Raw genomic sequence first — 20,000 nt, 5'->3', positions numbered from 1 at the left:
TCACACCACTACTGCTTAAATCTCACTGAGAGATTTAGAAATTCGTTATTTCTAATTTATATGTATATATATATATATATATATATATATATATATATATATATATATATATACATTCAGAAAACATGGGGATACCCACATGCATACACACTTATACAGACAAACACACACAGCATACACTGACTCACCTCAAGTCACCCCTCACAGTTGTTCACCCTTGCTACTCACATTTTTACTGACCTCTTCTTACTTCTGGTCATTTCAGCATTGACTGTCCAATTGAGACACACTTGCTCTTTTTTCTCTCCACTTTTTTTACTCTCCTCATTTACTTTTTCTGTAGGGTAGCTTATACTCAAGATGTAAAAGACTTTTCTTTATATTCTTTTTAGTGTAAACCTAATACACTCTGTAATTTTTCCTACCTCATCTTCATGTTATTCCTAATTTTTGCACCATATATATCCATACATATGAACATTATCGTCATCATCATCATTTAACGTCTGTTTTCCATGCTGCCATGGGTTGGACAGTTTGAGTCAGGTCTGGAGAGCCAGTGGCTGCAACAGGCTCCGATGTAATTTGGCAATGTTTCTACAGCTGGATACCTTTCCTAATGCCAACCACTTCAAGAGTGTAGTGGGTGTTTTTTATGTGCCACTAGCATGGGTGCGAGTCAGGCAGTCCTGGTATTATTCACATTTTGATAGTGCTTTTTACATGCCACCAGAATGGGAGCCTGTGAGGGCACACTGGCCACAGCTACGATTTTGGTTTTATTTCACTCAGCAGGTCTTCTCAAGCATACCATATCACCCAACACATCAACGGTAATCTTAAATGTGCCGGACATGCAGCATTGGCATCAGTCATGGCTACAATCTCACTTTAGTGATCAGGCCTTCTCAATCACAGCATATCTCCAAAGGTCTTGGTTTCCTGTCATTGCCTCTGTGAGGCCCAATGCTTGAAAGTCATGCTTCACCACTTCATCCCATGTCTTCCTGCGTCTACTTCTTCCACAGGTTCCTTCCACAGTTAGGGTGTGGCCCTTCCTCATACAGCCATCCTCATCCCTATGTAACACATGACCATACCAGCGCAGTCGTCTCTCTTGCACACCACATTTGATGCTTCTTATGTTCAACTTTTCTCTCAGGGCGCTTACACTCTGTCGTGTATGCACACTAACATTACACATCAAGCAACTCATACTAGCTTCATTTCTTTCAAGCCTACAAATGTCCTCAGCAGTCATGGCCCCAGTTTCACTACAGTGTAGCCTGGCACTTCACATACATGCATCTTACAGTCTGCGTGAGAAGCCCTTAGTTGCCAATATATATATACACACACACACACACACACACACACATATATATATATATATATATATATATATATATATATATATACACAAATAGTTGCTTCACCACATACCGAAGTTCAGAAATAGCAGCTAAAAAGCTGAGACTCCAACAGATAGCATTACTTGTAACTCACAAAGGCAAAACAAGAAGAAAAACAATGAAAACTAACCAGTCGAAGTTAATCATAAATGCGTTTCTGGATTAGGAGCGATAACACTCGATTTCCTTCATCGGTATGATATTCTAGTTGTAAATTCGATGGTGCTAGCAAAACTGTGCATGCATGAACGAGTGAACATCATGCATCGGCACAACCTGGAAGCACATCCGAACCCACATAGGCCAGCCAGTCCACTATTCCTCCTCAAGAAATTACCATGTGCGTCACAAGCAATACCGCAGAAAATTTGCGGTTTACTATCAGGGAGTGAATAATTATTACAATTAAAAGGGTAAAGGTTTATTAATTTATTAATAAATTAACAATTAATAAATTAATAAATTGATAAACCTTTACCCTTTTAATTGTAATATATATATATATGTGTATATATATATATATATATATAATTACATATATGTATAGTCATTTTTATATTTTATATATATATATATACATATAATGTGCATACTCAGGCTGAAACACATCAATTAGCAAAAGAAAAGAATTGTTTTGTAAATATTGTAAAATTTAACATGAAGAAAATATAGTCTCAAGATAATTAAGAGATTAATTATACATGGTATACAATTTCATATTAACTTTTATGGGTATAAATACACACACATGCACAAACTCACACACACACTTACATACATACACACACACACACACACACACTTATACGCACATGCACTCACAAACACATATTCAGATATTTCAATTTGTAAAGAAATGAAGAAGAATGCACTGAATACATGATTTAGAGTAAATTGTTTATGTAAAGTGAAATCATTTCCTCTAGAATCAGGTTTCACACAGCTGCAATCTTCCTTTCACATTGGTTTTATATAAATCAGTGGTGATTGGTTTCTTTGTGTATGGCTGTCTGTTTTCAATGCCTAGATATTACATATCGTTTTTGTTAGGTTGTTATTATTTTGATTATTGGTTTCCAAATTTGTTACAAAGCCAGCAATTTTGGGGGAGGGGTAAGTTGATTACATTGATCCCATTACTCAAATGGTATTTATTTTTGAAAAGATGAACAGCAAAATCAACCTTGGCAGAATTTGAACTCAGAACATAAAGATGGACAAAATGCTGCTAAGCATTTTACCCAGCATGCTAATGATTCTGCTAGCTCACCAGCTTTATTATTTTGATTATTGTTATATATACACATATGCATACACACACTCATACATATATGAATATAACTATATATATATATATATATATATAGGAGGATTTATGAAAAAAATAACAAACGAAGAAAAGTGGTGTAAACAACAAATGGATGTATTAGTTTAACGCTCAGGAATAGAGAAAGTCTTTGACGTTTTGAGCCTACGCTCTTCAACTGAAAGGAACACAGAAAGAAACAAGGAGAGAAATGAGGAGAAAAAAAATATAAATGTAGTGGATATATATATATATATATATATATATATATATATATATATATACATACATATACATGTGTGTGTGTGTGTTTGTGTGTATATTTATATATATATATATATATATATATATACATATACATGTGTGTGTGTGTGTTTGTGTGTATATTTATATAATATATATATATATATATATATATATATATATATATATATATATATATATATATATATCTTGTGCGGGTGGCACATAAAAGACACCATTTCGAGCGTGGCCGTTTTCATGCGGGTGACACGTAAAAGCACCCACTACACTCTCTGAGTGGTTGGCGTTAGGAAGGGCATCCAGCTGTAGAAACTCTGCCAAATCAGACTGGAGCCTGGTGTTGCCATCCGGTTTCACCAGTCCTCAGTCAAATCGTCCAACCCATGCTAGCATGGAAAGCGGACGTTAAACGATGATGATGATGATGATGATGATATATATATATATGTGTGTGTGTGTGTGTGTGTGTGTATAAAATGAGCTTAATGTATACAGTGTTCAGGTGCACTACAATTTGTTGGGAAAAATTTTAAAGACAGAAAAGAAAACTGTAATAATCCAAGTAAGACAGCAACAAAAGTTAGATAGTCCTGCACAATAAACAAAATAAAGCATAAAAATTATAGGGAATAGTAAAAAGATCTGTAGAGCAAAAGATGTTAGGATTAGTATTGGCTAATTTCAGGAAGCATAGAATTTTTAAAAGATGCAGTGTCCTCACTGCTAACAACTGATACACCTGTGTTATTCTATGCTTCAACAATTCTGACTATGAAAAAAACGTTTGCAAAATTCATGAGTGTATACTATTTTGTTTTTATAAGTGTGTTCACATGTTGTAGAGATACTGATTTCCAAATGTTGGTCAAAGTTATTGTTTGAAAGCTGGTAGATGATCTTGTGGGTTTCTACCATGTCAGCTACTAGATATTAGATCTTTCTCAGTGAGTAGTGAGGCTAAGATACCTTCAGCCTTTTTGACAATTTTAGAAATGTGGTCAGGTATTTCGTGAAATATAGATCATTACTGACAATGATTCCTAGGTTACATTCACCAGCCGATTCTTAAATTTAGTTTTGTGATGGAGGTACATAAATACCTGGCATTTTCTCCCAAAATGTATAGTTGTGCACTTGATTACAGCCAACTTTAGTTGCCAGTCAGCAATCTGTAGTTGCATTGCATCCAGATCAAATTTAAGAGAGATATATAACTTAGAGATTCAGCTCTTTTTATCACAGGTTATAGCTAATGTCATTAGCATATTTTTAACACTGTAACATGCTTTGAGTTGGCACATGCTTCATTAATGTAAGCAAATAAGAGGGGACCAAGAACTGATCCCTGCAGGACACCAGATATCATTGCATAAGGTACATAATGTTGTTCTAATGCTGTAACTACCTCTTTTAGAGTGAGCATGAAGGACTTTAGGTCACAAAAATTAGCCTTAATACCCATTATAGAAAGACTTTGCTATAAGTGATTTGTGTGGTACAGAAATAAAGATATTTGGGTGTGTGAGTATATATATATATATATATATATATACATATTTGCTTGAAGTTAAATATATGTCCAGTTATAGAGTGACTCCAATGGCTACAGGCATATAACTGACCACACACAAACACACACACACACACACACACACACACACACACACACACACACATATATATATATACATATATATATATACATATATATATATATACCCAGTTTGACATTCTTACACTTCCACCAATGCATCATTTTGAGTTGGGAATTTTTTATGGACCCCAAAATAATAAAGGGAAATTTGAACTCAGAGCAGCAACAGTTAGAACAAATACCATGAAGCATTCTATCGAACACTCCATGAGTGTGTGATGGTGTAATTTCTAAAGTTATTTATTTGTATGAATGTAAACTTTGCTCTGTTGCAACTATACACACATTTCCATTTCTATGATATATATCATGGATTTTAAATTTTCAGCTGCCACTTGAGTTACATTTCAGTATGCCTTAATGTGAATGGTCAATTTGATGATCAAATACAGTAGATTGTTTGCAAACAATATGATCCTCTGTTGTTGCTGAAACACTGTCAGACAGAAGATGTGACTACTCGCTTTGCAACTTGAACAGATTCCTCAAGTGGTGCTTGTTATACTTCCATTTTCAGCATTATGTTGTATTTAGAGTATTGTAAGGTTGCATGTTCTCTGCTAAACATAGAAGAAATCTTCAATGAATGACATAAGGGTGATGGTGGGGGATGTAGCTGTTTTAATGAGAGGCTAACTTGTTATTGTTTTATTATTAAAATTATTGTCTTTTAAGTTCCCGGTTGTATAGGGATCATGAAGTGGTACTTTTTTTTTTTTTTTTGTTTTTGCTTTTGTTCTTCTCTGAGAAAAGTGGATACAAAACTCGTATCTGTTTTTAAATGCATTTTCAGAGTGGAAAACAATTTTCTAATACTATCTTTGGATAGAGTTTTCTCTTGATACTCTCTTACCTTTGTGAGAATACTGTCATTTTTCAAGTAGAAGGTTATGTTGCTTCCATAAGTGGCAAGATGGCAGAATTGCTAGATCACCAAAAGAATCCCTAGCAGTATTTATTCAAAACTTCTTGTATTCTGTGTAAAAATCCTGCCTAGATCAACCTTGACTTTCATTATTCAAGGTTTGGTAAAGGAAAAGTACCTGTCAAGAGCAACAGTGGACAGACAGAAACATCCCAAGTGCTTAATTTTTGCAGATCATAAGCTTTTCAAAGCATAGGCATAATCATGTGATTAAGGAGTTCACATCACAGTAACATGGTTCTGAGTTCAATTCTATTGTATGACTAAGTAAAACTTGACAGAGAAAAACTGTGAGCAAGTAAGCTATATGTGTATATGTATTATATATATATATGTATACACACACACATATATATGTATGTGTGTGTGTGTGTGTGCATGTGTAGATAGATAGATAAATAAATAGATAGATAGATACTTGTTATGTGGCATACACCCACCCACATATGCATATCTATACAGATATACGTATATATGTATGTGTGTGTGTGTGTGTGTGTGTGTGTGCGTGTGTGCATGCATGCATGTGTGCATGTGTACTCACAAGATGGGCTTTCCACAGTTTCCATCTACCAAATTCATTCACAAACATTAGTCAACTCAAAGCTACAGATAACACTTTCTCAAGATAACACTTTCTCAAGTTACGCAATAAAACTGAACCCCAAATCACATGGTTGCAAAGCACACTTCTTAACCACACAGCCATCTCTCAGCAAATGGTACGTCTACTCATTTTGCATTCACTCCATTTGTGAATATGAAGCTTTGCTATGCTTTGGAAATATTTGGATAAAAATAAAAATAAAATATTAGAATTTTCTGTTTCAATTCATTGATAATGACATCTGACAAAGCATGTTTTATACAGTTGCCAAATATGTATACATGTTCATACATACTCACATATGCGTATATTTTTGCTTAAGTAAGCTCTGACAAGCATGCTAAAATCAAATTTATTCAGATCTTTCTGTTAATGATTTCCAACATTTGCGCCAGGTCATAGATTTTATGGAAGGATATAGTCAGTTATATCAACCCCTGTACAGGATTAGTGCTTCTTTTTATAGATCCCAGAAGGATAAAAAAGCAAATATGGCCTCAGTGGATTTGAAATCAGAACAAAAAGGTTTGCAACAAAATACAGTGAGGTATTTTGTTTGGGTTTCTAATGGCTTTGCAAAACCACCACCCTGCAATCTTTATGATATTAATGATATTTGTTAACATTTTACAATGGTGTTCCTTTGTCAGATAATGCACCATAACTGTGAGAATGAAGCTGGAATTTTTCTACAAAAGATAAAATAAATGCTTTTTCTTTACATCAGAGAAATCATAAATCTACCCAAGGAATTCCTTACCTTATAGTGTACATAAACGCACAAACATACATACACACAACAGTTCCGATAGAGCATCATTACCTTAAGAGCACATTTATTCAGCATAGAATTAAAACTAATTTTAGCTTGAAGCTAGAATTTTACCTTTACAAAACTCAGACAATAAATGTAGACACACTTCTATAGTAAACTAATTCTCAATGTTTAACATTCCTGAAGTAGCCATGATGCCAATGTGTGTACATATTTGTGTGTGTGTGTGTGTGTGTGTGTGTGTGTGTGGAGTGGGTGTATACAAATGGCCACCATGGAGTATATATATTATAGATATATATTATAAATGCATACATACATATATATATATATATATATATATATATATATATATATATATATATATATATATATATATATATATACACACATATATATATACATATATGTATCTATAGTATACATACACACATATATATGTTTATATATATATGTGTGTGTGTGTGTGTGTGTGTATATAAATATATATGTATGTATGTATATGAAAATATGAATATATGAATATGCATATATATATATATATATATATATATATATATATATATATATATATATATATATATATATATATATATATATATATATACATATATATATAAATGCATACATACATGCATACATACATATATACATACATACATAAATATAGCTACAAGAGATGGGGGTAACATATGAAAAGAAGAGGGGATGAAAAATTTCCTCTGATAGCAGTTACTACTTTTGTTCACAGAAAATGTGGCATCCTTAGATTATCACAGTACTACAGGCCTTATAATTCAGTGCTGTAGGATAGAGTTATGTCCTTCTATTGCTTACCAAAGGACTGTTTATTTGTTCCTCATACTCTTTAGTTTCATTGAAGCTTCAGCTAAATTGACATTCCATTTCTCAAACAAAATGCCAAACATGAAGTGAGAGTAAATAATGTACTTTTTCTTCCTTCTTTTATAGACCTTCATTTTGTTACATTTTAATAAAGCCATTTTTAACTCTCGAGTCAAAACGATGGGAAACAAAAATTGAAAGAAATATTTAATCAGATGGAAGTAATGCAAACTTGCATCTTGTTCTATGCTTCCAAAACAAAAAGTTAAGAGTTACATGAATTGCAGGTATTTGCTCCAAGAGTAATAGCATTAAGGACCATACATGTGTATGTGTGTGTGTGTTTGTGTGCGTGCATGTGTGTGCATGTATGTATGTATATATATACATATACATATATATATATAAACAGATATATATATATACATACATACATACATACACTCTTATATACTTATATACATATTTATGTATACACATGCACATATATGTACATATATATATATATATATATATATATATATATATATATATATATATATATATATATATAAAGATATTATTAATAAAAAATACAATGAAGTGTTAGGTAACAAACTGATCAGATAAATTTACGCTCATCAGAGTTAGTTAGTATGGAAGGGAATATGGCGACTGCTCTCTATTGTCAGAAGTGGATTTGCACAACTGGTCAGCAGTTGCTGTGAAATATGCGGTGGAATGATAAAGGAGAGCCAGGTGATTAGTTTAGGAGTTATGTCCCTTGGTTGGGTATGCTGTGAAGCCAGCAATAGTTATCTTGAAGTAGGGAAAGTGTGTATTATCAATTTGGTGCTCCTGTGAGGATGGAGTGTGTGGTATATGTAGTAGTGTCATATGCATAATTTTTTCCAGGTGTGTAGGTATATATGACTGCGTTCATAGGTCTGGCACCTTGGGCAAATGTTTTCTGCTATAGGCTCAGGCCTACCAAACTTTTGTGAGTGGATTTGGCAGACGGAAGCTGAAAGAAGCCTATCGTATATACATATTTATATATATGTATATGTGTATATTTATGTGTTTGTGTTTGTCTTCCCCCACCATTGCTTGACAACAATTGTTGGTGTGGCTACATCCCTGTAACTTAACAGTTCAGCAAAAGAGACCCCAACAGAATAAGCACTAGGGTTACAAAGAATAAGTCCTGGGGTTAGTTTGTTCGATTAAAGGCAGTGCTCCAGCATGGCTGCAGTCAAATAACTGAAACAAGTAAGAGAATGAAAGAGTACATATATATAAGAGTATATATATATATATATATATATATATATATATATATATATATATATATATATATATATATATATATAAGACGAAGGCAGGTGTATGAACAATACACACACAAATCTGTAGATGTACATATGTGTGTGTGTATATTATATGTATATATATATATATATATATATATATATATATATATATATATATATATATATACCCATTGGTTGTGTGTATCCATCTACCTGTCTGTCGATATATATAACTACACACACACACACACATACACAATATACTGTTACACACTAACACAAACAGATATACATATATACATATATTACATTGATACATATTGATACAATGTAATGTATGTGTGCATTTCTTACTGATGTGTATGTACATATGTATGTTTGCAAGCATGTATAATATATATATATATATATATATATATATATATATATATATATATATATATATATATATATATATGAGTATATGTATGTATGTATGTTAACTGATTGGTGAAATTCTCAAACAAAAAGTCCATTAAATCATTCTTAAATTCTTTGTCAAATTGAACAATTATGTTAATGAAGAAAGCTTAGAAAATGACATATCCAAATTTCTGCAGATTTCTTGGAGTCAGGCTTTCAGCTACTCTTGTAGCTTTTAGAGGAAAACAAGCAAGTTAATGGAAAATTAGTAGAAAGATCTAATAGTAATACTATATGGACTAATGAAAGTGGCATTCTCTGTAAATGTGTATGTGCATCTGTGTGTGTGTATAATCATATAGAATTATTTAAATGTGTGTGTGTGTGTGTGTGTGTATGCATTTATATTTATCTATGTTAATTTCCATAGCTAATGAAGTTCTCACACACACATAGATATATACATGATTGCATACATACAGACATACATATGCAATCTTGTGATTATGCATATAGGTGTGTGTGTGTGTGTGAGAGAGAGAGAGAGAGAGAGAGAGAGAGAGAAAGAGAGTGAGAGAGAGAGAGAGAGTGAAAGAGAGAGAGAGTGAGAGAGAGACTGAGAGAGAGAGAGAATAGCCAGCCAGCTAGATAAATCGATTAGATAGATAGATAGATAGATAGATAGTCATGCATAAATACATACCATTGCTATTATGCAAATGTGTCGTAAGTCCAAAATGTTGCTTTTTCACAAAATCAAAAAATAGTTTCACCATACCATAGCAAAACCATTCTACTACACTTTGACAAATTTTGATAACTTGGCATCTGAAGTGGCTGGAGATACGATAGTTTGACCAATGGAATCGGCTATAGCAAGCAAAACTATATATTGAAAAGAGCGCATTTGGCCAAATTTGGACATACAACAGTTTAACATAATAGCAATGATACATAGATGCATACATAATATATATATATTTATATATATATATATATATATATATATATATATATATATATATATATATATATATATATATACTGATGTACTTTTTCTTTCTTTTCTGGTTTCAGTCATTGGACTGCAACCATACAGAGACATAGCATCCATGGCTTTTAGCCAAATATATCAACTCCTGTACATGACTCAGTCAGGTACATATTCTATCACCCTGCATATATACATATATCTCTGTACTGAGATATATTTACATATAACTGTATATGTATGAACGTAAATACATATATAATTAGACAGTGGTGTACTGGACTAAGTAGACTGTATATTAAAATTGAAACTTACAGAAATTTCCTGTAACAACAAAGAAATGAAATAATCTCACAACATCTCCTCAAAATTCTTGATAGAAAAAGTAGAGAAAATTACAAAGAAACCAAGAAACAATTTCTCAATTTCAGTGTCAAGCATCATAAAGGACAGCCTAATATTTGTTTACAAACAAGGGTTGGTTATGGACATATGTTTCGGTCTATTTGACATCATCAGCATAGCATAGTATAGTCAAGCCTGCAAACTAGAGGAAAGTTTCCACACAGAGGAAAATAGTAACATATTTTTGTCTAAGTGTATTGTGTATGTCTAAAAGGAGAAAGAGCTAAGAGAATAACATGAAAGGTGCCACTGACATAAATGTGAATAACTGAGTTAAAGGCTGGTGTACTAAATGTTATATGAACTAAATTCATAATTTACTGGAATTTCCTGCAGGGATGGAGGACAAAACCCAAATACCTAGCAGCAATATTTCTAACAAGTATCAACAAAAATGGGGATATAATTTCAAGATATATTTGTGCATGTTGTGTGTGTGTGTGTGTGTGTGTGTATGGTGTGTTCATGCATGTGTGTTTATATATGCTTGTGTGTGTCTATAAAGATATATATATATATATATATATATGTGTGTGTGTGTGTGTGTGTGTGTGTGTGTGTGTGTGTGTGTGTGTGTGTGTGTGTGTGTGTGTGTGTGTGTGTGTATGTATGTATGTATGTATGTACATATACATGGTGGTTGACCACTCCTTATGCAGAGTTTGACCACCTCCTGTACCTACACCTTAGCACCATTATTGCATCTGATGAGGCTTTTTAAACCAGACTACGTTCTGAAAAGACACCAACACAGATTGTACATCCTATTTGGACCACCAAGAACTGCAGATAGGTTCTGATTTTTGTGGATATTAAAATGTCTTTTGAAGCCTCCGTTAGATTTTCAAACCTTCTGGCATACACTGCATTGTAAGATGTGTACAGATATATAATGGCAGAGTAGTTGGTGGAAGTTCCTTTTTCATGGGTTCACAGATGAAATTTGAGCCCAGCAAAAGACAGGCATGGTCTGTCACAGACTGTGCACACAAAAAGGTCATTATGATTCACCTTCTCGATCGTTACATTCTTCCTTAGATCTCTTTTGAGTCTTACATGCATTATCCTGGCCTCTTCAAATGCTTGCACTCCACTCCACACTTTTGTTCACCATCTAACTCGATCTGAAGCAAGGGTTTCTATATCTTTTGGATCCATTCCAAGTGATTTCACACTAGTCCTTATGCCACCCTTAACCCTTTTTTAGGTTTACACTGATAGCATTTCTCCTCTGCAAGCTCATCATAAAACAGCTGTTTCAGCATGCGTTCATCTGCCATTCGAACACACCATCTCATTTGGTTCCTCAAAATCACAGCTTTAATTGAGGTGATGCCTGCAGATGCAAGGACATCTGTGTTTGGAGTAAAAGAACTCCATTTAATTTTTAAAATGCGATGAAGGCATTTTTTGTGGAACTGTTTTAACAATTTAAAATGCCTTTCATAACAAGTCCAAGTTCTGAGTCTCTGAGCGAGATGTAAACAGTAGAAGCACAACATTGTGAAATATATTGCCACCTAAATGTGGCTGACCCATACATATATATATACATATATATATATATATATATATATATATATATATATATATATATATATACACAAGTATACATACATAAATATATATATACATACATATAGATACATATATATATATATATATATATATATATATATACACACATATATATACACATATATACATACACATATATACATACATATACATACACACATATGTATACAAATATATAAATATATACATACATATATATATATATATATATATATATATATATATATATATATATATATATATATATATATATATATATATATAAATTATACAAGAATAAGGGCAGGGAATCGTCAATTAGTAATAGAATTAATAATTAACAATTTTGCCAAGTAGTTCAGTATGAAAAAACCTTTAGCGGTAAAATCATTTATCATCATAAATATACAGGGATTAGCATTGAGTTGCTTCTCCAACATACTGAAAATTTAGAAATAGCAGTCAAAGAACTACTGATTCTAAACTACAATTTTTTCTCTAAATGGATGGCGATATTTATGGCACACATAGAACAAAAAACCAGAGTGAAAAGCAAAAACAAACCTGCCTTTAGTTAATTGGATACAAACGTTTCGCGGTTAAGATATTATTCTATTATATATATTCTCTGTTCAACTTTCTCTGTTATGGTCATCACGATGATCACATGCTACATACCTTCCTTCCAAGCACTGCTGTGAACAACAGAAATGAGCTAAAGCATTGAAACTTTGTACCCATGCATAGTAAAATTCAAAGTCAGTCTGTGCCAAGCATCTTCATTCTGCATGCTTTAGCTTCATTACTATGACAACAGTCCGGATACGTATTGATCAGACCACATATATACATATATATTTTCATATATAAAGTTATATATATATAAATACATATATAATATATATATGCATATATACCTATTTATATACACACACACGCAGATATACACATTTATTTTACCATTTATGCATTGAAAGACAAACACACACATACACACATAAACACATGCACACACATGCACATATATACATATGCACACACACACTCACATGCACACAGACACACTCACACACACACACACACACACACACAACACTTACAAACTTATACACATACACATAGTGACAACTTTTTGGAGTATTTTTGAAACAGAGAGATTTGTCATTTTGACTTTAATTCGGAATACCATTCTGTTTTTTGATTTCCAAAGTTGTACCATTCTCAATAATATAATATTTTATTTTATATATAGTTGTCACAATACTTTTGGGGTTCTTTTGTTTTCATTTTCCCTTTACAAATTTAATATTTCCCATTCTCATCAAATTGTATAACCTCCAGATATTTCTATTAAAAGAAGTATTTCTATTTTTTTAGGACTATCTTGTTTTCAATGGATAATGGGGGCCACTTTTAGGGAGAGAACATTTATGTGTATGAGAGAATGAACAGAGGGTGACTATGTTTGCATGAATGTGTTTTATCCTGGAAATAGCATAGGATAGTGTGAAAGCATGTGGCTTAGTGGTTAGGGTATTCAGTTCGTGATTGTAAGGTCATGAGTTCAATTCCCAGTGATGTGTAGTGTACTTGAGCAAGACACTTTAATTCATGTTGGCAAAAATGAGAACTCTCTGTATTTCAAAGGGCCGGTGTTGTCACACTTTGTGTCATGTTGACACACCCTGAGAACTATGTTAAGGGTATACATGTCTGTGGAGTGCTCAGCCATTTGCCCGTTAATTTCATGAGCAGGCTGTTCTGTTGGTCAGATCAGCTGGAACCCTCAGTGGTGGTGGTGGTGGTGGTTATGACAATGATGAGGATAGTGATGATAATGACGATAATAATGATAATGATGATATTTTGTTTGGTGCTGTAATTATTTTGCTAATCACTCACCTCTTTATTATTTAAAAAAATAAAAATTCATCTAAAGTATTTAATTGGACTGCAAAACTTTATAAAATGCTATCAAAAAGAATTTTTCTTATTTAGAATTATATAAAATAGCTTCTTTTTTTTTTTTTTTCTTTACATGTTAAGCTAAATTTTAAAGTTGAAAGAAAATAATTGGTGTTTCTTTGTTTCATCTCTTTCGCAATAAACTTGGAGCTTACTGTTATTTAATTGATAGGAAATAAGTAATTACTTATAATTCAATGTTGTCACAGAACAAAACAAGAGGTGCACTGAAAGAAATGAAAATAATCTTGATCAAAATGTGGAATAATAATAAAAAATTCCCCAAATTTTTTAACATTGTGTAAAATTTACAAAGGTCATCATTTAAAAATAAGCTTATTTTTTTATTTTAAATTGTATTGTAGTTCATGGTAATATATGCATACATGCTCACATATATATATGTGTGTATATATATGTATATATATGTATGTATTATATGCATTATCCATGTCTATATATCTATATAAATATATATATATATATATACACATATTTGTATGCATATACATGATGTATATATATATGTATATATGCATCTCTATATATATGTGTATGTATATATGTCTATATATATATATATATATATATATATATATATATATATATATATATATATATATATATATACATATATATATATATATATACATACATACATATATATATATATATATATATATATATATATATATATATATATACATACATACATATATATATATATATATATATATATATATATATATATATACATACATACATATATATATATATATATATATATATATATATATATATATATATATATATATATATATATATATATATATATATATGTTGACAGACATATATATACAGAGAAACAAATACACACACACACACACACATAAATATATGCATACATATATATAGTTATATATATATATACACGTGTAATATATGTATGTATACACATTCAAGTGTAAGCATATGTTTAAGTAAATAAGGTAAAACTGTTTACTACATCTACCTTTTTTCCTTTTTTTTTTTAAGCATAAATATGGATCCCATGGAATATTACTGAGTCAATAATTTTTGACATTTCAAAGGCAAAAACAAAATATCAATGAACCAATTCCAAAGAGATATTTTCTGAACTGCACATCAGCAAATTCATTGTATTGTCATGTCAAGTACAGTATAAAAAACAATGCAATGAATGATACAGTAGTTTAAAATGTTGATAAAGATCAAAGCATCTGAACAAACACAGGAAGACCTGGGAATACCATGGAAAAGAAAATAGAACCGAATTCTGGCAAAAATTATATATATATATATATATATATATATATATATATACATATAAATCTGGTTGAAGATATTTCAAGTGATGCAAGAAGTTGCAATGGCATGTTTAAAGACCTCACAGGAAAGAAGAATGACCAGAAAATATCAACTGAAAGGATTTTGTTTGACTTGAGTCAAGTGGAACTGGTCACCAATTCATTTTTAGTTCACTGACATAGAATTTTGAGGGGAGATTAGGAAATGTTTAGTCGTACATTGATAAAATGATAGAAAAAAAAAGGAAAAAATATCATTACAAAAAATCAGACCTGGATTCTTTATTGGCTGCATGGAAAGGAACTTTTTCAATGTTGGATATAACTGTCATATTTTCAAGAACAGCAATGCTATTTGTACATATTGACCAATTACCATTTTGGCATTGGATAATGCATATCCATAGAAAACTCTAAACATGAGATATGATTTATTCAAAGATGAAAAAAAAAAGACTATCAGCTAATTTTTTTAGTTGGAATGTTTACATCATAAACTCAAAGACTGGTATTAAACTTTTCCAAGCTTTATAATCACTGGAAATTTCGTGGATTTTAAAACATTTATAAAATGCATTTTCAAATTTTTATTGAATTAACCATCATTATAATTAACCTACTGATAAGTATGAAAAAAAATTGATGAAATGAATATATAATTTTTTAAAATGATACCTTTATATTTAATTTTCTTATGTAAATAAAATTTTCTGTTTAATATATATTATACATATATAATTTTTTTATTATTTTGAAATAAATACTTTTTTCAATGCACCTTGGAAACACATAATAGTAAACACAACCATATGAATATTATGCATGTATACATGCATGCAAGCACACATACACACACATATTTGGGCAAATATATTTGTGTAATATTATATACATGAAATACAGTATAATGTTCTGAAGACAACTCACAGTATGATAGCATAACAACATTTCAAAGCAGATGAATCAATCATGAGATAGAGATTTCAGCTTCTCTTCCAAATATTGTTATTCTTGGCTGTTAATCAGTGTTAAATTTTGGATATGAGATGTTTGCATGCTATAAACAGATATGTAATATTCCAAGCATTTAAGAATATATACTCTGTCCTTAATACACATACATGCATACACACATTGCACGCTATGAATATCCATTAATTAAGGTTAGATAATTTTGTGGTATAATTCAAGAGCCATCAAAATAATATTAATGACAAAATATATATGTATGTAAGAGAAAGAAAGGAATTGTGAAATGAGATTAGCACTCTTCATGAAATATAGGTCTCTGTTGAGAAGGCTAACGTTGAAAGGGAAGCTGAAGATAAGAAAATAATAGAAAAGTTGTATGATTACTGAAAGTTTGTCTGTTTCAAATAGATCATAACAAGCAGAAGATGCAGCTGATGCTAATGCCAGATCAAAGCATGCTATATGAGATATAGAAACCTTTTGAAGGGGAGATACACACCAGCTTGCATTGCAACAAAACAGGCATGCACACATGCATGCATGTACATACTCCCTCACATGCATACACACACGAAAACACACACACACACACACACACACACACACACATGCATAGTACAAAGGAAGAAACAGAACATCCAACATAACAGATTCTGAAGAGGCATTAAACCAAAACAAAAAAAACACAATACTTAATGATAAACTAAAGTTATTCCTAACAAGATATAATATATATTTTACTGTCATTTAATGGACATTTTTCTTTCACATCATAAAAATGCTTATTTATTACATTTTTTTATAACATCTTTAGTGAAGAATATGGTTAGAGATATCCAATGGATCAATCATCGGTTGTCTGTATATCTCCCATGGCAAGATTGACAAGAAAGTGCCTGTGTAAGTTTGGTAGAACAAATAGCATGCAAGATATTTTTATTCAAAAGCACTGGTTACATACACACACAGACATGCACACAAATGTGTGTCTATATATATGTCTATGTATGTACGTGTGTGTACGTGTGTGTGAGTGAGTGTGTGCATGCATGTATGTAATTATATATGTAAACATATGTATGTATTTATGTGTTTAATCTATTTATCTATCTATCTAGCTCTTCCCCCCTCTCACTCTCTCTCTCTCTCTCTCTCTATATATATATATATATATATATATATAAATATATTTATATATGTAAATATATACACGCACGCATATATATATACACATACGTGTGTGTGTGTGCATGTGCCTATATATATATATATATATATATAAATATATTTATATATGTAAATATATACACGCACGCATATATATATACACATACGTGTGTGTGTGTGTGCATGTGCCTATATATATATATATATATATATATATATATATATATATATATATATATTAGTATTATTTGAAATGTGTTATTTGAATTATGTACCTCAGTACATAATTCCCTGTGTTAGACATGAAGAGATGAGATGTCAATGCAAGAACAAAGCATAATTAATGTGATATCATGACAAAAAGATATAAATCGAGACATGCATGAATCCAAAATTGTTCAACATATTTTATACATCATGAACCAAATCCAAATTCCTCACAAAAAGGCAAAAGAAGAGACTTATCAAGCAGAGAAGTGGAAAGACAGTATAAAAAACACTATATTTATACATATACGTAGGTGCCGGTGTGGTTGCATGATTGAGAAGTTTGTTTCCCAACCACATGGTTTAGGGATCAATCCCACAGCTTGGCATCTTGGGTCAAGTGTCTTCTGCTAAAGGCCCATGCTATTCAAAGACGTGTAAGGAAATTTGGTAGTTGGAAAATGAAAAAAGCATATTGTGCATGTGAATGTGCAGGCATGTGTGTGTGCATACATGCACATGTGTGTGTGCATACATGCACATGTGTGTGTGCATACATGCACATGTGTGTGTGAGTGAGTGCATTCGTTTTTGTGTTTTCTTGTGTTGACGTTGTATGATTCTTGTAAATGAGTATGGTTCATTTCTAGTATTCTACAAAAACATGTCTGGCCATATTGAAATATTACCTTGATTGGAAACAGGTACAGGTTGGTAACAGGAAGGGCATCCAGCTGTAGAACATCTGTCTCAAAATCCTCTATCTGATCCATCCAGGCATTGAAAAAGTGGACGTTAACATGGTGAGGATGATGATATCTACATATATAAGGTGCAGGTATGGCTGCAGGTTTAAGAACTTCAATTCTCAAGCTTGTGGGTTTGGGTTCAATCTCAGTGCACAGTATCAGACTATAACATCAGATCTGCCAAGGCAAGTAGTGACCAGACATTGAAAAAGCATGCCATATATGTGTTTGTGTGCATCTGTGTGTGTTTGTATCAAGCTTGCCTTGACAGAGCATGATCATTGTAAGCATGTATCGTCGTTTTACATGTGGGGTTGTGAGCTTCTAGTCTTCTTGATAATATGTTTAACAACGGGGAAACAGATTCTTGAAAAACAGGTCAGGGTTGGTACTAAGGAGGGCATCTGGGCCATAGAAAATCTACCTCAGTAAATTTCATCAATCCAACGAAAGCATGGAAAATGAGCTTAAAACAACGATGAGGCAGAGAAGGAATGAAAGGAGGAAGTAAATTATACAGAAAGGTGCCATTCCCAACAGTTGGTTTTGCATATTCATCAGCTGCTGCAAAGGCAAAGGTGATGCAATAGAAACAAACACTCAAACAATTGGATCAGGTTTTGAAAGGTATGAAAAGTGTCATTGCACAATCAATTGATAAGGGAATTAGCCAAGATGATCAGATCGGTTTGGATTTGTACACAAAAACAAAAAAATGAGAGAATTACCCATGCCATCTTCATTGTGAAACAACCAAAGGAAAAGTACTTAGTAAGGAATAAGCCCCCTATACTTGTTATTTTTCAACATATATAAGGATTTTGATTGAAAATCATGCCCTGTGATTTTGTGCTTCCTATGGTAACTAGTGTTAGATGAATGGCTTGTCCATGTTTGTATCAACATTCAGATAGCAATGAGTATTAGCAATGAGTTTAGTGATGGCTTTAGAAAACAAATAGTGGTCCATCAGAGCACATTTCTCAGTCTCCTCTTGTTGAATATAGTCTTAGATGTCCTATCAGAAGGGCTTAAGACCATCTGTTTGTTGAAATTCCTATGTAAGGAATTTTAGTAAGATCTTAGTTGATTTGGCAAGGAAATTCCAGACCTGGGAGCAAAACCTAATCGAAAGGCATCATATTAAATTTAGCCAAGACTGAAGTTCTAGTTAGC

The 20,000-nt window shown here is 31.8% G+C and overlaps 1 protein-coding gene across 2 annotated transcripts in view; it reads left to right on the top strand.

The window, feature by feature from the left end:
* LOC106872384 (protocadherin gamma-C4) overlaps nt 1-20,000 on the top strand; it is a 102,104-nt gene that overhangs the window by 36,350 nt on the left and 45,754 nt on the right. Inside the window, exon 3 of one of the 2 annotated variants that reach the window (XM_089362721.1) lies at nt 15,437-15,504. The exons of the other annotated variant lie outside the window; for it this stretch is intronic. Within the exon in view, the coding sequence (XP_089218847.1) occupies nt 15,437-15,475 (39 nt within the window). The 3' untranslated portion in view covers nt 15,476-15,504. Of the gene's footprint in view, nt 1-15,436; nt 15,505-20,000 lie in introns of those variants that run through there. 2 annotated transcript variants of the gene reach the window in all.

The sequence above is a fragment of the Octopus bimaculoides genome, chromosome 14 (genome assembly GCF_046866305.1).
Source record: "Octopus bimaculoides isolate indiv1 chromosome 14, ASM4686630v1, whole genome shotgun sequence".
NCBI lineage: Eukaryota > Metazoa > Mollusca > Cephalopoda > Octopoda > Octopodidae > Octopus > Octopus bimaculoides.
The sequence above is the reverse complement of the archived record's forward strand: the minus strand, read 5'-3'. Positions and strand labels throughout refer to the sequence as shown.